At 46.2% G+C, this 24,737-nt stretch overlaps 1 protein-coding gene across 1 annotated transcript in view; it reads right to left on the bottom strand.

Moving 5' to 3' along the window:
* Positions 1-24,737, bottom strand: part of LOC110512152 (membrane-associated guanylate kinase, WW and PDZ domain-containing protein 3) — a 153,043-nt gene that overhangs the window by 87,516 nt on the left and 40,790 nt on the right. The window contains exons 3-10 of the mRNA XM_036945804.2: positions 22,175-22,291; positions 18,119-18,238; positions 15,272-15,445; positions 12,800-12,980; positions 8,967-9,037; positions 7,642-7,809; positions 2,108-2,663; positions 1,111-1,609 (exon numbers count right to left, since the gene is read on the bottom strand). Of these exons, the coding sequence (XP_036801699.2) occupies positions 1,111-1,609; positions 2,108-2,663; positions 7,642-7,809; positions 8,967-9,037; positions 12,800-12,980; positions 15,272-15,445; positions 18,119-18,238; positions 22,175-22,291 (1,886 nt within the window). The remainder of the gene's footprint in view (positions 1-1,110; positions 1,610-2,107; positions 2,664-7,641; positions 7,810-8,966; positions 9,038-12,799; positions 12,981-15,271; positions 15,446-18,118; positions 18,239-22,174; positions 22,292-24,737) is intronic.

Genomic DNA, 24,737 nt, shown 5'->3' with positions numbered 1-24,737 from the left:
AAACCTTGAAGCTCTTCTGTCAACTAGTAAACCTTAAAGCTCTTCTGTCAACTAGTAAACCTTAAAGCTCTTCTGTCAACTAGTAAACCTTAAAGCTCTTCTGTCAACTAGTAAACCTTGAAGCTCTTCTGTCAACTAGTAAACCTTACAGCTCTTCTGTCATCCTGTCAACTAGTAAACCTTACAGCTATTCTGTCATCCTGTCAACTAGTAAACCTTAAAGCTCTTCTGTCATCTAGTAAACCTTACAGCTCTTCTGTCATCCTGTCAACTAGTAAACCTTACAGCTCTTCTGTCATCCTGTCAACTAGTCAACCTTAAAGCTCTTCTGTCATCTAGTAAACCTTAAAGCTCTTCTATCATCTAGTAAACCTTGAAGCTCTTCTGTCATCCTGTCATCTAGTAAACCTTAAAGCTCTTCTGTCATCTAGTAAACCTTACAGCTCTTCTGTCATCTAGTAAACCTTGACGCTCTTCTGTCATCCTGTCAACTAGTAAACCTTACATCTCTTCTGTCATCCTGTCATCTAGTAAACCTTACAACGTCCTGTCATCTAGTAAACCTTGAAGCTCTTCTGTCATCTAGTAAACCTTGAAGCTCTTCTGTCATCCTGTCATCTAGTAAACCTTAAAGCTCTTCTGTCATCTAGTAAACCTTAAAGCTCTTCTGTCATCTAGTAAACCTTAAAACTCTTCTGTCATCTAGTAAACCTTACAGCTCTTCTGTCATCTAGTAAACCTTACAGCTCTTCTGTCATCTAGTAAACCGTACAGCTCTTCTGTCATCTAGTAAACCTTAAAGCTCTTCTGTCATCTAGTAAACCTTACAGCTCTTCTGTCATCTAGTAAACCTTACAGCTCTTCTGTCATCCTGTCATCTAGTAAACCTTAAAGCTCTTCTGTCATCCTGTCATCTAGTAAACCTTACAGCTCTTCTGTCTTTCTGTGTCATTCCAAATGCCAATAAGATTACGCAATGTTGTCAGAATAAACTCCAGAGATTGATGATTACTATTGAGGGTTGCGGAAATAAATGACAATCAACCTCATAACCAAACCAAATGAGGGTCTGTAACCGTAGAGCTGTCTCCGAAGCCAGTCCTACTGTACCTGAGCGAAGCTGAGACTCTGCACGTCAGCTCCATCGATCTTCACTATAGCATCCCCTGTCTGCAGGGAGGAGCACTGCCTTCTGTCCCAGACTCTCTTCACCAGGGCCAGCTGCCCCCCCTTCCCCCCCGCCGTCACACTGAACCCCATCCCGCCCCCCTCACTCCTCCCCAGGGGCACAGGGAGCAGCTCCCCTCCTCCAGACCCTACGGGTACACCCTCGCCGGTCGGGCTGTGGCTCACCCGGGGGTGGGCGCTGGCGGGGCAGCCGTTGAAGCCGCAAGGGGGGACCTCCGTAGGCGGGCCGGCCATGAGGGACGTCTGGGGCACGGGAGGCCGCTGGCAGGGGGCACCAGGAGTGGTGGCGGTGCCCACCTCCGGCTGGGACAGGGGCAGCTTGGACAGGGAGATGGGCAGGGTGGAGGTGGAGAGGTCACTCCGATGGTGGACCATGGAGGAGGTGGGGAGGGAGTTACCATTGTAGCGCATCAGAGGCCATCTGAGAGGGAAGAGGAGGAAGAGGAGGAAGAGAGGCGTTAATGATATTCTGTACCCGACTGATACACACACACAGGAAACTAAGAACTGTGAACCGCACATCTGATCTGATTGGCTGTTGCACTTTGTGTTCGAACCATAGGCAGCAGTTTTCTCTCATATCATCAAATCAATTTATATAGCCCTTCTAACATCAGCTAACATCAGCTGATGTCTCAAAGTGCTGTACAGAAACCCAGCCTAAAACCCCAAAACAGCAAGCAATGCAGGTGTAGAAGCACAGTGGCTAGGAAAAACTCCCTAGAAAAGGCCAAAACCTAGGAAGAAACCTAGAGAGGAACCAGGCTATGAGGGGTGGCCAGTCCTCTTCTGGCTGTGCCGGGTTGAGATTATAACAGAACATGGCCAAGATCATCAGCTATGAACTCAGTCCATCTTGGCAATTGGTTAGTTAGGGTTAGTTAGTCAGTTGGTCACTTAGTTATTTAGGGTTAGTTACCTTTGTGTCCATCCACCCAAGGCCTCTGAGTCACTCTGGCTGGTGGACGCTGAGGTTGATTCAGGAGGGGGAGGAGGGGGGATGCCCCTACTGTGAGAGGAGGAAGGGGCACAGGCTGAGCTGGTAGAAGAGCCCGGGACACCGTTAGACAGCGGGTAGGAGGGTGGTGCCGCGTTTCCGTTAGCGTCCAGCCCTGATCCAGAGTTTCCCGCCACTCTGAGATAGTTGCCGTTGTGATGAGACAGGGTCCGATTGAGGTTAGCCAGGCCAGGGGGGTGGGTGTGGGGGGGCTCAGCAGGGCTGGGACAGGAAAGGGACTGGGCAGTGGCTGTGGAGGGAGGAGTGGCTGCAGCGCTGAGGGCTTCCCGAGGAGAGGAGGAGGGGGAGGAGGTCAGGGGTTGTTTGGGACAGCCGTCTGGGTTGTAGAGCATGGGATAGCCTCTCCGTAACACAACGTCCACACTGTGACCCATAGGGACAGACTTCAACATCTCTACCACCTCTTTATGAGACAGACCCAGGACACAGCTGTCATTGATGTAGACCAGGATATCAGCTGGAGAACAGAGAGAGGGAGAGAGAGAGAGAGAGAGAGAGAGAGAGAGAGAGAGACAGAAAGAGAGAGAGAGCGAGAGAGAGGGGAGAGAGAGAGAGAGACATAGAGAGAGAGAGAGAGACAGAGAGAGAGAGGGGAGAGAGAGAGAGACAGAGAGAGAGAGAGAGAGAGAGAAAGAGAGAGAGGGGAGAGAGAGAGAGACAGAGAGCGAGAGAGACAGAGAGCGAGAGAGAGAGACAGAGAGAGAGAGAGAGACAGAGAGAGAGAGAGAGAGAGAGACAGAGAGAGAGAGAGAGAGAGAGAGAGAATAGATAATGTGTTATATCAAACACTACAATAGATAATGTGTTATATGTTATATCATACACTATAATAGATAATGTGTTATATCATCCACTACAATAGATAATGTGTTATATCATCCACTACAATAGATAATAGATAATGTGTTATATCATCCACCACAATAGATAATAGATAATGTGTTATATCATCCACTACAATAGATAATAGATAATGTGTTATATCATCCACTACAATAGATAATGTGTTATATCATCCACTACAATAGATAATAGATAATGTGTTATATCATCCACTACAATAGATAATGTGTTATATCATCCACTACAATAGAAAATATATAATGTGTTATAGCATCCACTACAATAGATAATGTGTTATATCATCCACTACAATAGATAATGTGTTATAGCATCCACTACAATAGATAATGTGTTATATCATCCACTACAATAGATAATGTGTTATATCATCCACTACAATAGATAATGTGTTATATCATCCACTACAATAGATAATGTGTTATATCATCCACTACAATAGATAATGTGTTATATCACCCACTACAATAGATAATGTGTTATATCATCCACTACAATAGATAATGTGTTATATCATCCACTACAATAGATAATGTGTTATATCATCCACTAGAATATATAATTTCAGTGTGTAGTGAACCTTCAGTATCATTGAGTGAATATAGGACGACTGTAGCTGCCAGTAGGGGCTTATTGCACCACATTTGTATGAGAGGTGATAGCGTGTGTGTGTGTGTGTGTGTGTGTGTGTGTGTGTGTGTGTGTGTGTGTGTGTGTCAGTGCGATTATATTCTAGGGATTAGGTGTAGATGGGAAGGGTATACCACTACAAAGCAGGATTAGGAAAAAGGAAAAAGAAAAGCTTGAAATTGGCATGGTCTAATTGACTCAACAACCAAAAACACATACAGGTATCTAAATGTAGATTTCTTAATGAATCAGAAAAAAATAATTAAACCCGAAAAATATATTAACACATGTAAAGTGATCGTTTCATGAGCCGAAATCCAAACATACAATCTACCCCTGCCCAGTCATGTGAAATTCCAGAGATTAGGGCCCAATGAATTGATTTGAATTGACAGATTTCCTTAAACGAACTGTAACTCAGTGAAATTGTTGAGTTTCTATTTCTCCTCTTTGTATTATACCCTTCTGGAGATTACTTCACAATCACACATCATTTGGGACGCAGAGAGAGAGGGTGAGAGAGGAGAAAGCAATGAAAGGAGAGATAGAGGATATAGCAGAGAGACTAGAAACAGGCTTGTTTTTATCTTTTATGCTCCCTTCCATGTTCAGGTCTCTTCAAATCTTCAACCCCCTTCAAACCTTCAACTCTCTACAAATCTTCAACTCTCTTCAAATCTTCAACTCTCTACAAATGTTCAACTCCCTTCAAATCTTTTCAACTCTCTTGCTCCGTCTCTCAGTCTCACCAGTACAGGCCTCCAGAAATAACAACAACTCGATAACCACTGTTATGTATGACTAGCTTGAGGTTATGCTACCTGTGGTGAGTGTACCTGTGTTAAACATACCAGTGTTAATCCTACCTGTGTTAAACCTACCTGTGTTAATCCTACCTGTGTTAATCCTACCTGTGTCTGTCCTACCTGTGTCTGTCCTACCTGTGTTTGTCCTACCTGTGTTTGTCCTACCTGTGTTTGTCCTACCTGTGTTTGTCCTACCTGTGTCTATCCTTCATGTGTCTATCATACATGTGTCTATCCTACCTGTGTTAATCCTACCTGTGTTAATCATACCTGTGTTAATCCTACATGTGTTAGTCCTACATGTGTTAATCCTACATGTGTCTATCCTACCTGTGTCTATCCTACCTGTGTTAATCATACATGTGTTAATCCTACCTGTGTTAATCCTACATGTATTGAGTGTACCTGTGTTAATCCTACCTGTACAAATCCTACGTGTGCAATACCTACCTGTGCAAATCCTAACCGGGGTTAAGCATACCTGTGTTAGTCCTACCTGTGTTAGTCTTACCTGTGTTAGTCCTACCCGTGTTAGTCCTACCTGTGTTAGTCCTACCTGTGTTAATCCTGCCTGTGTTAATCCTGCCTGTGTTAAACATACCTGTGTTAGTCCTACCTGTGTAAATCCTACCTGTGTTAATCCTACCTGTGTTAATCCTACCCGTGTTAAACCTACCTGTGTTAATCCTACCTGTGTTAATTCTACCTGTGTTAAACCTACCTGTGTTAATCCTACCTGTGTCAATTCTACCTGTGTCTATCCTACCTGTGTTAGTCCTACCTGTGTTTGTCCTACCTGTGTTTGTCCTACCTGTTTGTCCTACCTGTGTTAATCCTACCTGTGTCTATCCTACCTGTGTTAATCCTACCTGTGTTAATCATACCTGTGTTAGTCCTACATGTGTTAGTCCTACATGTGTTAATCCTACATGTGTCTATCCTACCTGTGTCTATCCTATCTGTGTTAATCATACATGTGTTAATCCTACCTGTGTTAATCCTACATGTATTGAGTGTACCTGTGTTAATCCTACCTGTACAAATCCTACCTGTGCAAAACCTACCTGTGCAAATCCTACCTGTGTTAAGCATACCTGTGTTAGTCCTACCTGTGTTAGTCTTACCTGTGTTAGTCCTACCCGTGTTAGTCCTACCTGTGTTAGTCCTACCTGTGTTAGTCCTACCTGTGTTAAACCTACCTGTGTTAATCCTGCCTGTGTTAAACATACCTGTGTTAGTCCTACCTGTGTAAATCCTACCTGTGTTAATCCTACCTGTGTTAATCCTACCTGTGTTAATCCTACCTGTGTTAAACCTACCTGTGTTAATCCTACCTGTACAAATCCTACCTGTGCAAAACCTACCTGTGCAAAACCCACCTGTGCACATCCTACCTGTGTTAAGCATAACTGTGTTAGTCCTACCTGTGTTAAACCTACCTGTGTTAGTCCTACCTCTATTAAATCTACCTGTGTTAATCCTACCTGTGTTAGTCCTATCTGTGTTAGTCCTACCTGTGTTAATCCTACCTGTGTTAGTCCTATCTGTGTTAGTCCTACCTGTGTTAAACCTACCTGTGTTAGTCCTACCTGTGTTAAACCTATCTGTGTTAGTCCTACCTGTGTTAAACCTATCTGTGTTAATCCTACCTGTGTTAGTCCTATCTGTGTTAGTTCTACCTGTGTTAGTCCTACCTGTATTAGTCCTACCTGTGTTAATCCTACCCGTGTTAGTCCTACCTGTGTTAAACCTACCAGTGTTAATCCTTCATGTGATGAATGTACCTGTGTTAATCCAGCTGTGTTAATCCTACCTGTGTTAAACCTACCTGTGTTAAACCTACCAGTGTTAAACCTACCTGTGTTAATCCTACCTGTGTTAATCCTACCTGTGTTAATCCTACCTGTGTTAATCCTACCTCTGTTAATCCTACCTGTGTTAATCCTACCTGTGTTAATCCTACCTGTGTTAATTCTACCTGTGTTAATGCTACCTGTGTTAATCCTACCTGTGTCAATCCTACCTGCGTTAATCCTACCTGTGTTAATGCTACCTGTGTTAATTATACCTGTGTTAATTCTATCTGTGTTAATCCTACCTGTGTTAATGCTACCTGTGTTAATGCTACCTGTGTTAATCCTACCTGTGTTAATTCTACCTGTGTTAATGCTACCTGTGTTAATCCTACCTGTGTTAATGCTACCTGTGTTAATCCTACCTGTGTTAATCCTACCTATGTTAATCTAGCTGTGTTAAACCTACCTGTGTTAATCCTATCTGTGTTAATTCTACCTGTGTTGAGAGCGGGTGGTCCTCCTGGTGTAACACTGTAGACCTGGAGAAACTCTCTCTGCCTGCTTCCTCCTACCTGTGTTAATCCTACCTGTGTTAATCCAGCTGTGTTAAACCTACCTGTGTTAATCCTACCTGTGTTAATGCTACCTGTGTTAATTCTACCTGTGTTAATGCTACCTGTGTTGAGAGCGGGTGGTCCTCCTGGTGTAACGCTGTAGACCTGGAGAAACTCTCTCTGCCTGCTTCCTCCTACCTGTGTTAATGCTACCTGTGTTAATCCTACCTGTGTTGAGAGCGGGTGGTCCTCCTGGTGTAACGCTGTAGACCTGGAGAAACTCTCTCTGCCTGCTTCCTCCTACCTGTGTTAATGCTACCTGTGTTAATCCTACCTGTGTTGAGAGCGGGTGGTCCTCCTGGTGTAACGCTGTAGACCTGGAGAAACTCTCTCTGCCTGCTTCCTCCTACCTGTGTTAATGCTACCTGTGTTAATCCTACCTGTGTTGAGAGCGGGTGGTCCTCCTGGTGTAACGCTGTAGACCTGGAAAAACTCTCTCTGCCTGCTTCCTCCTACCTGTGTTAATGCTACCTGTGTTAATCCTACCTGTGTTGAGAGCGGGTGGTCCTCCTGGTGTAACGCTGTAGACCTGGAGAAACTCTCTCTGCCTGCTTCCTCCTACCTGTGTTAATGCTACCTGTGTTAATCCTACCTGTGTTGAGAGTGGGTGGTCCTCCTGGTGTAACGCTGTAGACCTGGAGAAACTCCCTCTGCCTGCTTCCTCCTACCTGTGTTAATGCTACCTGTGTTAATCCTACCTGTGTTAATGCTACCTGTGTTAATCCTACCTGTGTTGAGAGCGGGTGGTCCTCCTGGTGTAACGCTGTAGACCTGGAGAAACTCCCTCTGCCTGCTTCCTCCTACTATGTTGAAGCCGAAACCCTGCAGCCCTTTAGACAAACGGGTGTGGATGGAGTAACCCTTCAGCTCTGCTGGCTGGTCCGTGAAAACAGGTACTGGCAGGGGACAGGGACACAGACCATTAGTTTCCTGTTGTAAGGATCCTACCTACGCCTAGTATTTATTTGTCTTTTATTTACCCAGGGCTAGTCTCATTAAAGTCAAATCAGTCCTGGTTTTTATCCAGATGTCTCTCAGATTGCACAGGCCAGGCGACTTCTCGCTATATCTATGATAGACTGTCCATGTGTATTCACATATATCTATGATAGACTGTCCATGTGTATTCACATATATCTATGATAGACTGTCTATGTGTATTCACATATATCTATGATAGACTGTCCATGTGTATTCACATACATCTATGATAGACTGTCCATGTGTATTCACATATATCTATGATAGACTGTCCATGTGTATTCACATATATCTATGATAGACTGTCCATGTGTATTCACATAACAGACAAGCCAGAGCTACCGCACGGCGGCTGTCTCTGAACAGGTTTAACAACTGATTCTCTGGCGCCCTCTGCAGTTCAATGATGAAAACATGTAGTCTCATGACTAACAGACATATTTTTATCACGAGCAGACGACAATATGAAAATATATCTCTAATTCACGACTCCATTTCAGTAGAACTGAATGCTGTCTCAGTGTTAGACAACACACGACAAAACATGAGAGAGACAAAGGGAGATGAGAGACAGTATGGGAGGGGATGAGAAGGAGGGAGATATAGGGGGGGAAAGAGGGGATAGGAGGGAAATATAGGGGGGAGAGAGGGGGTAGGAGGGAGATATAGGGGGGGAGAGAGAGGGGGTAGGAGGGAGATATAGGGGGAGAGAGAGAGGGGGTAGGAGGGAGATATAGGGGGAGAGAGAGAGGGGGTAGGAGGGAGATATAGGGGGAGAGAGAGAGGGGGTAGGAGGGAGATATAGGGGGAGAGAGAGAGGGGGTAGGAGGGAGATATAGGGGGGGAGAGAGGGGGTAGGAGGGAGATATAGGGGGAGAGAGAGAGGGGGTAGGAGGGAGATATAGGGGGAGAGAGAGAGGGGGTAGGAGGGAGATATGGGGGAGGGGGTAGGAGGGAGATATGGGGAGGGGGGGAGAGAGAGAGAGAGAGTAAATTATATTTCTAATAATGTCAAGAGATGAATTTGAGAGCTGACAGGGGAGACAGAGGAGGATAAGGTAGGTAGACTCACTGTCTGTCTCGCTGAGGATCTCCCTGCTCTGATCTCTGGGGTCCAGCCAGCTGGTTGTCTTAGAGATGTGACTGAGGGGAGGAAGAGATCACCCCCTCCACCATCATCATCATTATCACCACCAACCTAATCATCATAAGCTCTACACTCTCCAACCACTCTATGTAGTAAAGTTATATTCCCTCTACACTCTCCAACCACTCTATGTAGTAAAGTTATATTCTCTCTACACTCTCCAACCACTCTATGTAGTAAAGTTATATTCTCTCTACACTCTCCAACCACTCTACTCTCCTCTCTCTATATAGTAAAACTCTCCTCTCTCTCCTCTCTCTATATAGTAAAACTCTCCTCTCTCTCCTCTCTCCTGTCTCTATATAGTAAAACTCTCCTCCCTCTCTCCTCTCTCTCCTCTCTCTCCTCTCTCTCCTGTCTCTCCTGTCTCTATGTAGTAAAACTATCCTCTCTCTCCTCTCTCTATGTAGTAAAACTCTCCTCTCTCTCCTCTCTCTCCTGTCTCTATATAGTAAAACTCTCCTCTCTCTCCTCTCTCTATGTAATAAAACTCTCCTCTCTCTCCTCTCTCTCCTCTCTCCTGTCTCTATGTAGTACAACTCTCCTCTCTCTCCTCTCTCTATGTAGTAAAACTCTCCTCTCTCTCCTCTCTCCTGTCTCTATGTAGTAAAACTCTCCTCTCTCTCCTCTCTCTCCTCTCTCTATGTAGTAAAACTCTCCTCTCTCTCCTCTCTCTCCTCTCTCTCCTCTCTCTCCTGTCTTTATGTAGTAAAACTCTCCTCTCTCTCCTCTCTCTCCTCTCTCTCCTGTCTCTATGTAGTAAAACTATCCTCTCTCTCCTCTCTCTATGTAGTAAAACTCTCCTCTCTCTCCTCTCTCTCCTGTCTCTATATAGTAAAACTCTCCTCTCTCTCCTCTCTCTATGTAATAAAACTCTCCTCTCTCTCCTCTCTCCTCTCTCCTGTCTCTATGTAGTAAAACTCTCCTCTCTCTCCTCTCTCTATGTAGTAAAACTCTCCTCTCTCTCCTCTCTCCTGTCTCTATGTAGTAAAACTCTCCTCTCTCTCCTCTCTCTCCTCTCTATGTAGTAAAACTCTCCTCTCTCTCCTCTCTCTCCTCTCTCTCCTGTCTTTATGTAGTAGAACTCTCCTCTCTCTCCTCTCTCTCCTCTCTCTATGTAGTAAAACTCTCCTCTCCCTCCTCTCTCTATGTAGTAAAACTCTCCTCTCTCTCCTCTCTCTCCTGTCTCTATATAGTAAAACTCTCCTCTCTCTCCTCTCTCTATGTAATAAAACTCTCCTCTCTCTCCTCTCTCCTCTCTCCTGTCTCTATGTAGTAAAACTCTCCTCTCTCTCCTCTCTCTCCTCTCTCTATGTAGTAAAACTCTCCTCTCTCTCCTCTCTCCTGTCTCTATGTAGTAAAACTCTCCTCTCTCTCCTCTCTCTCCTCTCTATGTAGTAAAACTCTCCTCTCTCTCCTCTCTCTCCTCTCTCTCCTGTCTTTATGTAGTAAAACTCTCCTCTCTCTCCTCTCTCTCCTCTCTCTATGTAGTAAAACTCTCCTCTCCCTCCTCTCTCTATGTAGTAAAACTCTCCTCTCTCTCCTCTCTCTATGTAGAAAAACTCTCCTCTCTCTTCTCTCTCTCCTCTGACCTCTCTCCTGTCTCTATGTAGTAAAACTCTCCTCTCTCTCCTCTCTCTCCTCTCTCTATGTAGAAAAACTCTCATCTCTCTCCACTCTCTCCTCTCTCTATGTAGTAAAACTCTCCAATCTCTCCACTCTCTCCTCTCTCTCCTCTATCCTCTCTCCTGTCTCTATGTAGTAAAACTCTCCTCTCTCTCCTCTCTCTCCTCTCTCCTGTCTCTATGTAGTAAAACCTCTCTCTCTCCTCTCTCTCCTGTCTCTATGTAGTAAAACTCTCCTCTCTCTCCTCTCTCCTCTCTCCTGTCTCTATGTAGTAAAGTTATATTCTCTCTACACTCTACGTAGTAAAACTCTCCTCTCTCTATGTAGTAAAACTCTCCTCTCTCTCCTCTCTCTCCTGTCTCTATGTAGTAAAACTCTCCTCTCTCTCCTCTCTCTCCTCTCTCTCCTCTCTCTATGTAGTAAAACTCTCCTCTCTCTCTCCTCTCTCTCCTCTCTCTCCTCTCTCTCCTGTCTCTATGTAGTAAAACTCTCCTCTCTCTATGTAGTAAAACTATCCTCTCTCTCCTCTCTCTCTCCTCTCTCTCCGCTCTCTATATAGTAAAACTCTCCTCTCTCTCCTCTCTCCTCTCTCTATGTAGTAAAACTCTCCTCTCTCTCCTCTCCCCTCTCTCCTGTCTCTATGTAGTAAAACTCTCCTCTCTCTCCTCTCTCTACTCTCTCTATGTAGTAAAACTATCCTCTCTCTCCTCTCTCCTCTCTCTCCTCTCTCCTCTCTCTACTCTCTCTATGTAGTAAAACTCTTCTCTCTCTCCTCTCCCCTCTCTCCTGTCTCTATGTAGTAAAACTCTCCTCTCTCTCCTCTCTCTATGTAGTAAAACTCTCATCTCTCTCCTCTCTCTCCTCTCTCTATGTAGTAAAACTCTCCTCTCTCTCCTCTCTCTCCTCTCTCCTCTCTCCTGTCTCTATGTAGTAAAACTCTCCTCTCTCTCCTCTCTCTATGTAGTAAAACTCTCCTCTCTCTCCTCTCTCCTCTCTCTATATAGTAAACCTCTCCTCTCTCTCCTCTCTCTATGTAGTAAAACTCTCCTCTCTCCACTCTCTCCTCTCTCCTCTCTCCTGTCTCTATGTAGTAAAACTCTCCTCTCTCTCCTCTCTCTCTTCTCTCCTGTCTCTATGTAGTAAAACTATCCTCTCTCCTCTCTCTCCTCTCTCCTGTCTCTATGTAGTAAAACTCTCATCTCTCTCCTCTCTCTATGTAGTAAAACTCTCCTCTCTCTCCTCTCTCTATATAGTAAAACTATCCTCTCTCTCCTCTCTCTCCTCTCTCTATGTAGTAAAACTCTCCTCTCTCTCCTCTCTCCTCTCTCCTGTCTCTATGTAGTAAAACTCTCCTCTCTCTCCTCTCTCTATGTAGCAAAACTCTCCTCTCGCTCCTCTCTCTCCTCTCTCTATGTAGTAAAACTCTCCTCTCTCTCCTCTCTCCTGTCTCTATGTAGTAAAACTCTCCTCTCTCTCCTCTCTCTATGTAGTAAAACTCTCCTCTCTCTCCTCTCTCTATGTAGTAAAACTCTCCTCTCTCTCCTCTCTCTCCTCTCTCTATGTAGTAAAACTCTCCTCTCTCTCCTCTCTCCTCTCTCCTGTCTCTATGTAGTAAAACTCTCCTCTCTCTCCTGTCTCTATGTAGTAAAACTCTCCTCTCTCTCCTCTCTCTATGTAGTAAAATCTCCTCTCTCTACTTAGTGAAAAACTCCTCTCTCTCTCTCTCCTGTCTCTACTCTATGTAGTAAGCTTCTCCTCTCTCTCTCATCTCTCTCCCTCCTGTCTCTACTCTATGTAGTAAAACTCTCTCTCTCTCTCCTCTCTCTCTCCTGTCTCTACTCTATGTAGTAAAACTCTCTCTCTCTCTCTCTCCTGTCTCTACTCTATGTAGTAAGCTTCTCCTCTCTCTCTCTCATCTCTCTCCCTCCTGTCTCTACTCTATGTAGTAAAACTCTCTCTCTCTCTCTCTCTCTCACTTCTCTCTCCTCTCTCCCCTCTCTCTCCCTCCTGTTTCTACTCTATGTAGTAAAACTCTCTCTCTCTCTCCTGTCTCTACTCACTCTATGTAGTAAGCCTCTCCTGAGTTACTGAAGGCCAGCTCCCAGTTCTTTCTCTCTCCTGTCTCTACTCACTCTATGTAGTAAGCCTCTCCTGAGTTACTGAAGGCCAGCTCCCAGTTCTCTGGTAGTGTCACTCCGCCTCGTGTGGCGATGCCGCTCCCTCCGTTCTCCTCTCCGACGCCATCCCTGCCTTCCCACGATTGGCTAAGATATTTGGCTGTGGGCGGGGCACTGCTGGCACCTACTGACCCCGCTGCCAAGACAAAACACACACACACACAGCTTTGAAATAGCCTTTTAACTCTGGCCGCTGTAAGCTCCAATCAAGGGCCCAGATGTAAACAGATGTCTGTCTTTAGTCAATGTTTATCCCAAATTTCAGCCTATTCCCAAATTAGGGGAATACTTTTAATCAGAGCCCTATGGGTCCTATATAGTGCACTACTTTTAATCAGAGCCCTATGGGTCCTGTATAGTGCACTACATTTAATCAGATCCCTATGGGTCCTGTATAGTGCACTACATTTAATAGAGGGTGGAGAGGAGGATCTGATAGAGTCTGAGACACCCAGCCCTGAGAGGGTGGAGAGGAGGATCTGATGGTTCACGGTGTTGAAGGCAGCAGATGGATCTAGGAGGATGAGAACAGAGGAGAGAGAGTCAGATTTGGCAGAGCGGAGATCCTCTGTGACACAGAGAAGAGCAGTCTTGGTTGAGTGACCCGTCTTGAAGACTGACTTGTTAGGGTCAAGAAGATCATTCTGAGACAGACAGATAGTGAGAAAGTTTGTCAGAGAGTGCACGCCAAAGTGTTTTGGAAATCAAAGAAAGGTTGTTTTTGATGTCAGCGGGCTCGAGGAAGGGAGCGACCCTGGCCAACTTGAAGTCAGAGGGGACTCAGCCAGGGGTCAGGGATGAGTTGATGAGGGAAGTGAAGAATGGGAGAGGGTCTCCAGAGCGGGTCTGGAGAAGGGGATGGGGTCGAGTGGGCAGGTTGTTGGGCGGCCGGACCTCACTATTTGCTGGATGTATTCTGGAGAGAGAGGCGTAGGGTAGTTCTGTGTGAGTGGGACCAGTGGGTTCAGTAGGCTGAGTGAATGAGTGGGACCAGTGGGTTCAGTAGGCTGAGTGAATGAGTGGGACCAGTGGGCTCAGTAGGCTGAGTGAATGAGTGGGACCAGTGGGCTCAGTAGGCTGAGTGAGACCAGTGGGTTCAGTAGGCTGAGTGAATGAGTGGGACCAGTGGGTTCAGTAGGCTGAGTGAATGAGTGGGACCAGTGGGTTCAGTAGGCTGAGTGAATGAGTGAGACCAGTGGGTTCAGTAGGCTGAGTGAATGAGTGAGACCAGTGGGTTCAGTAGGCTGAGTGAATGAGTGGGACCAGTGGGTTCAGTAGGCTGAGTGAATGAGTGGGACCAGTGGGTTCAGTAGGCTGAGTGAATGAGTGGGACCAGTGGGTTCAGTAGGCTGAGTGAATGAGTGGGACCAGTGGGTTCAGTAGGGTGAGTGAATGAGTGGGACCAGTGGGTTCAGTAGGCTGAGTGAATGAGTGGGACCAGTGGGTTCAGTAGGCTGAGTGAATGAGTGGGACCAGTGGGTTCAGAGAGAGAGGAGGGAGTGAGGAGGGAGAGAGGAGGGAGTGAGGAGGGAGAGAGGAGTGAGTGAGGAGGGAGAGAGGAGGGAGTGAGGAGGGAGGTGGAGCTGGCCGGGAGGAAAGGGGACAGTGAGAGTCAAAGGGAGGAGAGTTGGGTCAAAGAGGCAGAATCAGGAGAGAGGAGGGAGATGAATATAACAGAAGGAAGAGATGATAGGACAGAAGAGAAGAGAGTAGTGGGAGAGAGAGAGAGAGAGAGACAGAGAGAGAGAGAGAGAGAGAGAGAGAGAGAGAGAGAGAGAGAGACAGAGAGAGAGAGAGATAGAGATAGAGAGACAGAGAGAGAGAGAGAGAGAGTGGGAGATATTATCTACCTCACTTGCTTTGGCAATGTTAACACGTTTCCCATGCCAATAAAGCCCCTTGAATTGAATTGAATTGAGTGAAACCTTCGGCGGTGCATGACCATCTGGGTAGGGGCTGAGTGGCTAGGGTTTGAGGAAAGATGTAGAGGCAAGGAAACAAAGTAGTGATCAGAAATAGAGGGCAGATGCAGTGAGATTAGTAGGAGAACAGCCTCTAGTGAAGATGAAGTCAAGCATATTGCCTGGCAGTGGGCGAGAACTGGGAAAGGGTGAGGTTAAAAGGGGCCAGGGGCCAGGGGCCAGGAGGTTAAAGTCGCCCGGTACGATGAGTGTTCATTGGGAAATTAGCTTATCAAGGTGTCAAGCTCATTGAGGAAAATGGTGGGAAATAGATGACAACAATGTTAAGCTTGGGGAGCAAACTGGGATAGAAAACACACACATACTTGTTACAGCTATAAAAGAGAGAAATGAGATCATCAGAAAATAACTAAAGTCTGGTGATTGTTCTCAGTGTCTCGTCTGTGATGGATGTCTCGATGTTCAGGCTAACAGACCGTTTATAGACAGCTGTATGTGACTATACCTGACAGACCAGAGTCTTCCTCACTGTTCTCTCCCTCCTCCACAGCCTTCTCCAGGTTGCTAAGCGACTTGCTGCGCGTCCTGAAGTTCCGGAGCACGTTCCGGTGTTCCTGGTACGTGATTGGTGGGCTGTCTGGGCCAATGTGGACTGGGCGGGGCGTCCCGTAGTAGTTACCTGATTGGAGGAGGAGGTACAGAGGAAGAACAATCTGTTAATCAAATAACATGAGAAATGCTGGGCATCAAGAGACTCCCCCTTCAAGCTAATGAGCAGTCATTCTGACTGAAACATTCTGACAGTGTATCTAATGAGCAGTCATTCTGACTGAAACATTCTGACAGTGTATCTAATGAGCAGTCATTCTGACTGAAACATTCTAACAGTGTATCTAATGAGCAGTCATTCTGACTGAAACATTCTGACAGTGTATCTAATGAGCAGTCATTCTGACTGAAACATTCTAACAGTGTATCTAATGAGCAGTCATTCTGACTGAAACATTCTAACAGTGTATCTAATGAGCAGTCATTCTGACTGAAACATTCTGACAGTGTATCTAATGAGCAGTCATTCTGACTGAAACATTCTGACAGTGTATCTAATGAGCAGTCATTCTGACTGAAACATTCTGACAGTGTATCTAATGAGCAGTCATTCTGACTGAAACATTCTAACCGTGTATCTAATGAGCAGTCATTCTGACTGAAACATTCTGACAGTGTATCTAATGAGCAGTCATTCTGACTGAAACATTCTGACAGTGTATCTAATGAGCAGTCATTCTGACTGAAACATTCTGACAGTGTATCTAATGAGCAGTCATTCTGACTGAAACATTCTAACAGTGTATCTAATGAGCAGTCATTCTGACTGAAACATTCTAACAGTGTATCTAATGAGCAGTCATTCTGACTGAAACATTCTAACAGTGTATCTAATGAGCAGTCATTCTGACTGAAACATTCTAACAGTGTATCTAATGAGCAGTCATTCTGACTGAAACATTCTGACAGTGTATCTAATGAGCAGTCATTCTGACTGAAACATTCTAACAGTGTATCTAATGAGCAGTCATTCTGACTGAAACATTCTAATAGTGTATCTAATGAGCAGTCATTCTGACTGAAACATTCTGACAGTGTATCTAATGAGCAGTCATTCTGACTGAAACATTCTAACAGTGTATCTAATGAGCAGTCATTCTGACTGAAACATTCTGACAGTGTATCTAATGAGCAGTCATTCTGACTGAAACATTCTGACAGTGTATCTAATGAGCAGTCATTCTGACTGAAACATTCTAACCGTGTATCTAATGAGCAGTCATTCTGACTGAAACATTCTAACAGTGTATCTAATGAGCAGTCATTCTGACTGAAACATTCTAACAGTGTATCTAATGAGCAGTCATTCTGACTGAAACATTCTAACCGTGTATCTAATGAGCAGTCATTCTGACTGAAACATTCTAACAGTGTATCTAATGAGCAGTCATTCTGACTGAAACATTCTAACAGTGTATCTAATGAGCAGTCATTCTGACTGAAACATTCTAACAGTGTATCTAATGAGCAGTCATTCTGACTGAAACATTCTGACAGTGTATCTAATGAGCAGTCATTCTGACTGAAACATTCTAACAGTGTATCTAATGAGCAGTCATTCTGACTGAAACATTCTAACAGTGTATCTAATGAGCAGTCATTCTGACTGAAACATTCTGACAGTGTATCTAATGAGCAGTCATTCTGACTGAAACATTCTAACAGTGTATCTAATGAGCAGTCATTCTGACTGAAACATTCTGACAGTGTATCTAATGAGCAGTCATTCTGACTGAAACATTCTGACAGTGTATCTAATGAGCAGTCATTCTGACTGAAACATTCTAACAGTGTATCTAATGAGCAGTCATTCTGACTGAAACATTCTAACAGTGTATCTAATGAGCAGTCATTCTGACTGAAACATTCTAACAGTGTATCTAATGAGCAGTCATTCTGACTGAAACATTCTGACAGTGTATCTAATGAGCAGTCATTCTGACTGAAACATTCTAACAGTGTATCTAATGAGCAGTCATTCTGACTGAAACATTCTGACAGTGTATCTAATGAGCAGTCATTCTGACTGAAACATTCTAACAGTGTATCTAATGAGCAGTCATTCTGACTGAAACATTCTAACAGTGCAATTCATACATTTTATATAGGCATCTAATTTAAAAAAAAATGGGTTTTGTTTATGAAGGTCTTAGGTAACATTAGAATACAAAATAACAGTTTGTTACTGTAGGCTATATGTAAAAACAAAAAAAGCAAGAATTCAAGTTTTCAATCAATTTGATTTGTGGAGAGCCTTTGTTTACAACAACGAAACGGAAAAGCACATGTTGGAACGCAGTAACAAATAAAAAATGAAATATCTCAAATGAAATACACACGGTCAAATTAGGAAAATATCAGTAGCCTAAATATCTTTATTAACAGCACGTATGCTTGATAGTAAAGTAATGCTCCCTATTTCTCAATGCATTTTAGCGCAAAAGATAGCTAAACACTCACGCAAAATCAAAAAGTTTGGTAAATGACTTTTACCAGCATTTACCCCCCCACACTCCACCACTGACCACGAGCAATAAACACACACTCCACCACTGACCAATAAACACACACACTCCACCACTGGCCAATAAACACACACACTCCACCACTGACCAATAAACACACACACTCCACCACTGGCCAATAAACACACACACTCCACCACTGGCCAATAAACACACACACTCCACCACTGACCAATTAACACACACACTCCACCACTGACCAATTAACACACTCTTACCTTTGAACTTGCCACTCTCCAATAGGGCTCCAGACTCATCCAGGGAAAAGAACTCTTCTATGGAGACAAAATTGTAGTCCACTCCTGATATCTCCTCGTGGCGAGGCGGCCTGGTCGTACCTGGAGATAGGAGGATAAGGGAAGTCTATAGTGGGCCACACACACACACTAGTCAAGCAAAGACTTGTTTACAATGGGAATATACTGTGTTAGGGTAAACAAGCCTCCATCTGGTATAAATGTACTTGACCTTAGAAGACATATCATTGATATTCTGAGGCACACCTAAAACTATTCTCAACCAGCAGCAGACAGAGGAAAGCATGTGTAAATGGGCAGGAGTGTAACGATGTTTGTTGAGGGTCGTCAGTCTGTAACGATGTTCGCTGAGGGTCGTCGGTCTGTAACGATGTTCGCTGAGGGTCGTCGGTCTGTAACGATGTTCGCTGAGGGTCGTCAGTCTGTAACGATGTTCGCTGAGAGTCGTCAGTCTGTAACGATGTTCGCTGAGGGTCGTCGGTCTGTAACGATGTTCGCTGAGAGTCGTCAGTCTGTAACGATGTTCGTTGAGGGTCGTCAGTCTGTAACGATGTTCGCTGAGGGTCGTCGGTCTGTAACGATGTTCGCTGAGAGTCGTCAGTCTGTAACGACGTTCGCCGAGAGTCGTCAGTCTGTAACGACGTTCGCCGAGAGTCGTCAGTCTGTAACGATGTTCGCTGAGAGTCGTCAGTCTGTAAAGATGTTCGCTGAGAGTCGTCAGTCTGTAACAATGTTCGCTGAGAGTCGGGAAGCAAGTTCAGGAATGAATACATTTAATAAATGAACAAAACAAGAAACACAAACAGCGCACCGACATGAAACAGCAACAATGACGACTTAGGAAGAAACCAAAGGGAGGGACACATTAAGGGCAGGTGATCGAGGAGGTGATGGAGTCCAGGTGACAGGTGTGCGCCCAAATGAGCAGTCTGGTGACCTAGAGGCCGGCGAGGGAGCACACGTGACAGAGAGGAGCAAGTCATCCCAGTGGGTTTTTCTGAGTTTTTCTTTCTCTCTAGTTTGGGTTCAAGGCTTCCTTGTTCTGACCTGTTTTTGCCTTCCCTGACCCTGAGCCTGCCCTGACCCGACCCTGCCCTGACCCTGCCCCTGAGCCTATCCTGACCCTGCCCTGACCCTGAGCCTGCACTGACATTGAGCATGCCTTGAAACTGAGCCTGCCCTGACCCTGAGCCTCCCCTGACCCTGAGCATGCCCTGACACTGAGCCTGCCCTGACACTGAGCCTGCACTGACACTGAGCCTGCACTGACACTGAGCCTGCCCTGACTCTAAATAGGATTACTGATCTCTGCCTGTCCTGGACATGCCATTTGCCTATCCCTTGTATATATTACATCTCTGAGACTGGAACCATCTGCCTCCTGTGTGGTTATAAGGGATGTGTACCCATTGTTTCCTCTTTAGTGCATTTAACTACATGTCACAAGTAAAAGCCTTGGGTCGATACAATTCCAGGTCAAGAAGGTTAAAACCACCCTCAGATTTAGGAAAGTTAAAACCACCCTCAGACTCAGGAAGGTTAAAACCACCCTCAGATTTGGGAAGATGTCAAACCACCATCAGACTCAGGAAGGTTAAAACCACCCTCAGATTTAGGAAGGTTAAAACCACCCTCAGATTTAGGAATATGTCAAACCATCCTCAGGCTCAGGAAGGTTAAAACCACCCCCAGACTCAGGAAGGTTAAAACCACCCTCAGACTCAGGAAGCTTAAAACCACCCTCAGATATAGGAAGGTAAAAATTAGGAACAGCAAGCCCCATCCCCCTCTCCCTGCCTCCCCCTTGCCTCCAACTAGGCTCCTGTGGTCAGAGAGGTCATACATTCCTGAGGAAAGGATCTCCTCATGGCCACAGTATAGAGACAGAATGAAGTTTCATAGAGAACAAAGGAATTTCTTCCACCTCACAGAACTTGAGGTCCAAACAACATTTATGTTCTGGAGAAGGTATAAAAGATCTGTGAAGAATCCAGCTACGAGCCAGTCGGTCTGGCGATGAATATGTAGCGAGGGCCAGCCGAAAAAAGCATACAGGTCGCAGTGGTGGTGGTATAAGTGGCTTGGTGACAAAACGGATGGCACTGTGATAGACTGCATTCAGTTTGCTGAGTAGAGTGTTGGAGGCTATTTTGTAAATGACATCGCCGAAGTCAAGGATCGGTAGGATCGTCCGTTTTACGAGGGTATGTTTGGCGGCGTGAGTGAAGGAGGCTTTGTTGCTAAATAGGAAGCTGATTCTAGATTTAATTTTGGATTGGAGATGTTTAATGTGAGTCTGGAAGGAGAGTTTACAGTCTAACCAGACACCTAGGTATTTGTAATTGTCCATATATTCTAAGTCAGAACCGTCCAGAGTAGTGATGCTAGTCGAGCGGGCGGGTGCTGGTAGCGATCGGTTTAAGAGCATGCATTTAGTTTTACTTGCATTTAAAAGCAGTTGGAGGCCACGGAAGGAGAGTTGTATGGCATTGAAGCTCATCTGTAGTGATGCTAGTCAGGCGGGCGGGTGCGGGCAGCGAACGCGTTATATACTCTGGTATAAACATCAAACTGTATCCAAACTCGGAAAGTGACAGGTAGAATAGTGGTTGACATGGAGAAATGAGGCTGGAGGAGGTTTTGATAGGGGAACAAATCTGGGTTCCTATTCCCATAAGGCACCTGGGTCCATCGGGGTCTGGTCTAAAGTAGTGCACTATATATAGGGAATAGGGTGCCATAGGGCTCTGGTCTAAAGCAGTGCACTATATAAGGAATAGGGTGCCATAGGGCTCTGGACTAAAGTAGTGCACTATATATAGGGAATAGGGTGCCATAGGGCTCTGGTCTAAAGCAGTGCACTATATAAGGAATAGGGTGCCATAGGGCTCTGGACTAAAGTAGTGCACTATATATAGGGAATAGGGTGCCATAGCGCTCTGGTCTAAAGTAGTGCACTATATAAGGAATAGGGTGCCATAGGGCTCTGGTCTAATGTAGTGCACTATATAGGGAATAAGGCTCTGGTCTAAAGTAGTGCACTATATAAGGAATAGGGTGCCATAGGGCTCTGGTCTAAAGTAGTGAACTATATAAGGAATAGGGTGCCATAGGGCTCTGGTCTAAAGTAGTGCACTATATAAGGAATAGGGTGCCATAGGGCTCTGGTCTAAAGTAGTGCACTATATATGGAATAGGGTGCCATTTGGAATGCAGACGAACAACAAGCAACGGTCTGTCAAGATGAATCATCTTACTGGCCTGACGCTTGACAGCAGTTACCATAGCAACAGTGTAAGTGCTTCTCTCACCCGTTTAGTAACTGAACTTTTCATTTTAGTTTTTGTTTCATCTTGTTTTTGAGCGGGAGCAGCAGTCACCTGGCAGCTCTCTCTCCGTCAACACGACGGCATCGCAGCTGTGCTACAAGGTCTGGTTTCCTATGCAATCATCTGTGATTGAGTCTGATTATAAGTGCACGAGTATATACAAATGTGTTTTGGTAAGTGTTTGTGTGCGTGACTGCTTGATGTTTGTTGGACTGTGTGTGTGTGTGTGTGTGTGTGTGTGTGTGTGTGTGTGTGTGTGTATGGGGGGGGGGGGTGAGAGAGGGTGAGAGAGAGATGAGAGAGACAGGAACACAGAGAGAGATGAGAGAGACAGGAACAGAGAGAGAGATGAGAGAGACAGGAACACAGAGAGAGAGATGAGAGAGACAGGAACACAGAGAGAGATGAGAGAGACAGGAACAGAGAGAGAGATGAGAGAGACAGGAACACAGAGAGAGAGATGAGTGAGACAGGAACACAGAGAGAGAGATGAGAGAGATGTGAGAGATGTGAGAGAGAGATGTGTGCGAGAGATGTGTGCCTGTGTGTGTGTGTGTGTGTGTGTGTGTGTGTGTGTGTGTGTGTGTGTGTGTGTGTGCCTGCGTGCGTGCGTGCCTGCATGTGTGTGTGTGTGCGTGCGTGCGTGTGTGTGTGTAGTTATAGTTATAGTTATCACATTGCTACTCACAGGGGACGGCTCTGAGGTACAAATTCTCCCTGATCACCTGCTGTAGTTGGCTGTCCATGGATCCTGGAGTGAAACACTTGCTCAGGTACAGCCTCAGGTCCTTACACAGAGTAGAGCCTGTACGAGAGAGACATGTTATCAGACGTTAGCAACAAAACACGAGTTAAGTGTGTCCGTCACCTCTAACAGATCTCCACCCAGTGACGAGCTGTAGTTAAGGATACACCCAAAGACGTTGTGAAGGAGCCATTTAAGGCATTACGGTCACAGTGGTGCCGCCTGCGGAGACCTCTTTATGCCGCCCACACCGCTGCGGTGACCGGTGACCTCTTTATGCCACCTACACCGCTGTGGTGACCTCTTTATGCTGCCTACACCGCTGTGGTGACCTCTTTATGCCACCTACACCGCTGCGGTGACTGGTGACCTCTTTATGCTGCCTACACCTCTGCGGTGACCTCTTTATGCCACCTACACCGCTGTGGTGACCTCTTTATGCTGCCTACACCGCTGTGGTGACCTCTTTATGCTGCCTACACCGCTGCGGTGACCTCTTTATGCCGCCTACACCGCTGAGGTGACTGGTGACCTCTTTATGCCGCCTACACCGCTGAGGTGACTGGTCACCTCTTTATGCTGCCTACACCGCTGCGGTGACCTCTTTATGCCGCCTACACCGCTGAGGTGACTGGTGACCTCTTTATGCCGCCTACACCGCTGAGGTGACTGGTCACCTCTTTATGCTGCCAACACCGCTGCGGTGACCTCTTTATGCTGCCTACACCGCTGCGGTGACCTCTTTATGCCGCCTACACCGCTGCGGTGACCTCTTTATGCTGCCCACACCGCTGTGGTGACCTCTTTATGCTGCCCACACCACTGCGGTGACCTCTTTATGCTGCCCACACCTCTGCGGTGACCTCTTTATGCTGCCCACACCGCTGCGGTGACCTCTTTATGCTGCCCACACCGCTGTGGTGACCTCTTTATACTGCCTACACCACTAAGGTGAGCTCTTTATGCTGCCTACACCACTAAGGTGAGCTCTTTATGCTGCCTACACCACTAAGGTGAGCTCTTTATGCTGCCTACACCACTAAGGTGAGCTCTTTATGCTGCCTACACCACTAAGGTGAGCTCTTTATGCTGCCTACACCACTAAGGTGAGCTCTTTATGCTGCCTACACCACTGCGGTGAGCTCTTTATGCTGCCTACACCACTGCGGTGAGCTCTTTATGCTGCCTACACCACTAAGGTGAGCTCTTTATGCTGCCTACACCACTAAGGTGAGCTCTTTATGCTGCCTACACCGCTGCGGTGACCTCTTTATGCCACCTACACCGCTGCGGTGACTGGTCACCTCTTTATGCTGCCTACACCGCTGCGGTGACCTCTTTATGCTGCCTACACCGCTGCGGTGACCTCTTTATGCTGCCTACACCGCTGTGGTGACCTCTTTATGCCACCTACACCGCTGCGGTGACCTCTTTATGCTGCCCACACCGCTGCGGTGACCTCTTTATGCTGCCTACACCACTGCGGTGACCTCTTTATGCTGACTACACCGCTGCGGTGACCTCTTTATGCTGCCTACACCTCTGCGGTGACCTCTTTATACTGCCTACACCGCTGTGGTGACCTCTTTATGCTGCCTACACCGCTGCGGTGACCGGTGACCTCTTTATGCTGCCTACACCTCTGCGGTGACCTCTTTATACTGCCTACACCGCTGCGGTGACCTCTTTATGCTGCCTACACCTCTGCGGTGACCTCTTTATACTGCATACACCGCTGAGGTGACCTCTTTATGCCGCCCACACCACTGCGGTGACCTCTTTATGCCACCTACACCGCTGCGGCGACCGGTGACCTCTTTATGCTGCCTACACCGCTGCGGTGACCTCTTTATGCTGCCAACACCGCTGTGGTGACCTCTTTATGCCACCTACACCGCTGCGGTGACCTCTTTATACTGCCCATGCCGCTGTGGTGACCTCTTTATGCCACCTACACCGCTGCGGTGACCTCTTTATGCTGCCTACACCGCTGTGGTGACCTCTTTATGCTGCCTACACCGCTGTGGTGACCTCTTTATACTGCCTACACCGCTGTGGTGACCTCTTTATACTGCCTACACCGCTGTGGTGACCTCTTTATGCTGCCTACACCGCTGTGGTGACCTCTTTATGCCCCCTACACCACTGTGGTGACCAGTGACCTCTTTATGCTGACTACACCGCTGCAGTGACCTCTTTATGCTGCCTACACCGCTGCGGTGACCTCTTTATGCTGCCTACACCGCTGTGGTGACCTCTTTATGCCCCCTACACCACTGTGGTGACCGGTGACCTCTTTATGCTGAATACACCACTGCGGTGACCTCTTTATAATGCCTACACCGCTGCGGTGACCGGTGACCTCTTTATGCCACCTACACCGCTGCGGTGACCGGTGACCTCTTTATGCTGCCTACACCGCTGTGGTGACCTCTTTATGCCCCCTACACCACTGTGGTGACCTCTTTATGCTGCCTACACCGCTGTGGTGACCTCTTTATGCTGC

Source organism: Oncorhynchus mykiss, chromosome 16 (genome assembly GCF_057628025.1).
Source record: "Oncorhynchus mykiss isolate SJ-2025 chromosome 16, ASM5762802v1, whole genome shotgun sequence".
Lineage (NCBI taxonomy): Eukaryota > Metazoa > Chordata > Actinopteri > Salmoniformes > Salmonidae > Oncorhynchus > Oncorhynchus mykiss.
This window is presented reverse-complemented; position numbering and strand designations above follow the sequence as displayed.